The sequence below is a fragment of the Emiliania huxleyi genome, assembly GCF_000372725.1.
Source record: "Emiliania huxleyi CCMP1516 unplaced genomic scaffold EMIHUscaffold_64, whole genome shotgun sequence".
NCBI lineage: Eukaryota > Haptophyta > Isochrysidales > Noelaerhabdaceae > Emiliania > Emiliania huxleyi.
In genome coordinates, this window is record NW_005197198.1 from 44,118 (window position 1) to 47,684 (window position 3,567).

Here is a 3,567-nt window from a genome sequence, read left to right on the forward strand (position 1 = left end):
GCCCGCCCCCGCCCCCAGCGCCCCCGAGACACTCTCAGCGCGGGGCGCCAGCGACGGCCCGCCCCCCCTTGCGCAACCCCGCCCTCCACCTCTCACTGCAGCTGCTGCGTAGTCGCGAGGCCGAGCAGGGCCGCCGCAACCTAATCGAAACTCAATGAATTCGATCATCAATTAATCAACGAGGTTGCGGGGCCGAGCAGGGCCGCCGCCACCGCGATCATGGCGAGCAGCAGCGCCGGCGTCGAGAGGAGCCCGCCACCTGGCGGGAGATTGCGGGAGATTGTGGGAGATTGTGGGAGGCTGTGGGAGGCTGTGGGAGATCGTGGGAGATTGTGAGGGATCTAGACTCGGACCCTCGTCGCCCTCGCCGCCGCCGCCGCCGTCGGCAGGCGTGCCTGCGGGGGGAGGTCGAGAGGAGAGGTGAGAGACGGTTCAGAGACGGTTCAGAGACGGTTCAGAGACGGTTCAGAGACGGTTCAGAGACGGTTCAGAGAGGCGGTGTGTGTGTGCGTGTGTGTGTGTGCGTGCGTGCGTGTGCGCGCGTGTGTGTGTGGGGGGGGGGGGTGCCGCGCGCCGCTCGCGTCGCCTCCCTCCTCCTCGGGCGCAACGAGGTCCGGGAAGAGCTCGCGGAAGAGCGCCTAGTGCTGATCAGTTGGTAGTGATACGTGTCATGTATTCACATGAATAGGTCCGGGGAGAGCTCGCGGAAGAGCGCCTACTAATCATTAGTACACCGTGAGCTACTAGTTATGAACGAGGTCCGGTCGGGAGGAGAGGCTATCTCCCGCGGGAGGAGAGAGGCTAGACCTCGACTATATCTCCGCTGGATCTCGGCTAGACCTCGACTATATCTCCGCTGGATCTCGGCCAGACCTCGGCTAGACCTCGGCTGGATCTCGGCAAGACCTCGGCTAGATCTCGGCTTGATCTCGGCAAGACCTCGGCTAGACCTCGGCTAGACCTCGGCTAGACCTCGGCCAGACCTCGGCTAGATCTCGGCTAGAGAGAAGAGAGCGGCGCGCCGTCTTCCGGTTGAAGGCGTGAGACGCGCGCGCAAGCTGCGGGGCGGGAGGGGCGGGAGTCAGTAAGGGCGTGGTGAAGTGCGATGCGCGCGGGGAAGCGCGAGGGCGCGTGAGGCGCGAGGGAAGCGCGTGAGGCGCGGTGAAGCGAGGCGCGCGGTGAAGTGCGAGCGGGCTCGCTCTCTCTCGCGGCTCTGGTCGCGCGTGGAAGCTGCAGGGATGGCTGTGTGCGATGGGGCTGAGGGCTGGCTGCGTGGAGAGGGCAGGCTGAGGGCTGGCTGTGTGCGATGGGGGATGGTTGTGTGCGAAAGGGGCTGGCTGTGTGCTAGCGGCACGAGAGACGGAGAGGGGCGGATCTCCGTGCCGCGCCTCGCCACCTCGCTAGATCCCGGGGCTGGTCTCGGCAGGTGGGGGCTGGTGCGTGCAGCTCTGGCCCGCCTGCTGCCTCTCTGCTGTGGACTTTTCGACGGAGCCGACGGTCGGCGTCGACTCGAGCATAAAGGAGAGCACGCCGTTGAGGATGGTGCCGACGGACCAGGCCGGCACCCACGACTCCGGGTGGAAGTCGCTCATCGACAGGCACAGCCGCGTGTTCGTGTTGAAGCGGCCGTTCGGCGTGAGCATCATGATCGCTGGCGGCTTGTACGGGTAGTCGCTCGGAAAGAGCAGCTTGCCGTGGTACTGGCCGCCCGCGTACGGCGTGCTCGCCGGGCCGTTGATCACAAAGTGCCACTCGAGGATGTTGTTCGGGCGCGGCTCCGCCGAGATGTTGGGGACCGGCTCCTTGTTGAGCCTCTGGTACTCCTTCTGCAGCCGCAGCAGGCACGGCTTGGACGCCATGGGCTGCTCCTCGCCTGCGAGGCCGGGGCGGCGCGGGTTAGGAGCGAGCGCGGGACCTGGGCCGGCGCGCGCTCGCCGCCATCTGAGCACCCTGTGCTCTGTAGGCGCCTGTGTGTCGCTGTGCGCCGGCGTCCCGGAAAGAATTTTCCGCCAAATCCAGGAGCCTTCGCCAGGTCGTGTGAAGAGCACTGATGCCGCAGTGAGTGAGTGTTCCCGGGCCCTGCGGGGAACTAAGTCGGCGCAAGTTAGTCTGTGAGCTGGACAAGGGCTAGTGGTGCGCCGTGGCGGATCAAGTGGTGAAGTGCTCCCCCGGGAGTCGTGGTCGGAGGCCGGGATACTACGCGCACTAACTTAGTGTGCGGAAGTGAGTGCCTCCGGCAGGCCGGGGGGGAGTGGTCCAGCGGGCCGCTCGCAGTGCCCTTCGCCGGCGGACGGAGAGGTGGGCTCGGCTACCACGCGCACTGGGCTCGGGGGGTGGAGTGCGACGAGCGAGCGATTGAGCGCGCTTTCGAGGGGAGGGGGGAAGAGCGGCCGGCCAGGTGGGCCGGTCTCTTCGACGGCGCCTAAGGGGTTGCCGTCTGCTGTGCTCCTTTTGGTACCTGTGTCGAACCTGTGTCGGAGAGAGAGAGTTCTTTTTTGTTGAATTCTTTCCTGCCGCCTCATTCAGCGCGGCGCTGCCCTCGGCCCTCGAACCCACCGCTGCCCCTCGTTGCCCATCATGGCGTCCGTGCAGTTTCGGAGGGGAGACACCGTTCAGCCGGCCGCGCCTTTGAGCAAGTCCGTCATCTTTGGAGAGCGTGCTCACGGCTCCGGACGAACGCGGGCGGCCGAGAAGGCTGAGGCGGAGATAACCTCTGTAGGCACGTCCGGCCTCGGCGGCGTGCTGGGCTGGATCTGTGTTCACCCTTTCAACACGCTGGCCGTCCGGATGAACCTGTCCGTCATGTCGAGCGGCGGCGCGCCTCCCGCTCCCTTTGCCTCGTTCGCCTCCGACCTGATCAAGCGCGAGGGCGTCGCCGGCCTGTACGCCGGCCTCGGCGCCGGTTGCCTCCGGCAAGTCTTCTACGCGACATCGCGGTACGGCCTCTTCGAGACCTTCCGCGACGCGCTCGCAAAGTACCGCAAGACGGACTTTGCGCAGCGCTTCGCCACCGCCTCGGTCGCCGGCGGCTGCGCCGCCCTCATCTCGTGCCCCGTCGAGGTGATTGGGGAGATATGGGGAGATATGGGGAGATATGGGGAGACGTGCAATCTCGCTCCCCGGCCGGAGAGAGGGGCGGATCTAACCGCGGCTGATCTCGGCTGATCTCGGCTCATCTCACCCTCACCTCACCTCACCTCACCTCACCTCACCTCACCTCACCTGACCCGACCTGACCCGACCTGACCTGACCTGACCTGACCTGACCTGACCTGACCTGACCTGACCTGACCTGACCTGACCTGACCTGGCCTGACCTCACCTTACCTTAGGTCTGTCTGGTCCGCATGTCGAACGACGCGTCGCAGCCCGAGGTGGCCCCTGTCGTGATTAGTAGGAGGAGTAGCGTAGAGTCGTGAGGCGCAGCAGCAGCTCAACAACAGTAGTAGCAGCAGCAGCAGCAACAGCAGTAGCAGGAGTAGTAACAGCAGCAGCAGCAGCAGCAGCAACAGCAACAGCAGACCCCCCCCGCCCCCTCTCTACCTCGCCGAAATCTCTCCCCTCTCC

The 3,567-nt window shown here is 65.8% G+C and overlaps 2 protein-coding genes across 2 annotated transcripts; one reads left to right on the forward strand and one right to left on the reverse strand.

Annotated features, from left to right (window-relative positions):
* Positions 1 to 618: 618 nt before the first annotated feature.
* On the reverse strand, positions 619 to 1,873 carry EMIHUDRAFT_357983 (hypothetical protein; the record flags this gene model as incomplete). Its single annotated transcript, XM_005763219.1, has 3 exons — positions 1,458 to 1,873; positions 1,023 to 1,058; positions 619 to 638 (listed from the first exon to the last, which is right to left on the reverse strand). Coding segments are annotated over exons 1-3 (458 nt in total), but the record flags the coding sequence as incomplete, so codon positions are not given.
* Positions 1,874 to 2,577: 704 nt separating this feature from the next.
* EMIHUDRAFT_215087 (hypothetical protein) lies at positions 2,578 to 3,145 on the forward strand (the record flags this gene model as incomplete). The annotated part of the gene is made up of 2 exons (XM_005763220.1): positions 2,578 to 3,060; positions 3,134 to 3,145. 2 exons carry the CDS (start codon positions 2,578 to 2,580, stop codon positions 3,143 to 3,145), a joined length of 495 nt encoding a protein of 164 aa, XP_005763277.1.
* Between the last annotated feature and the right edge of the window lie 422 nt (positions 3,146 to 3,567).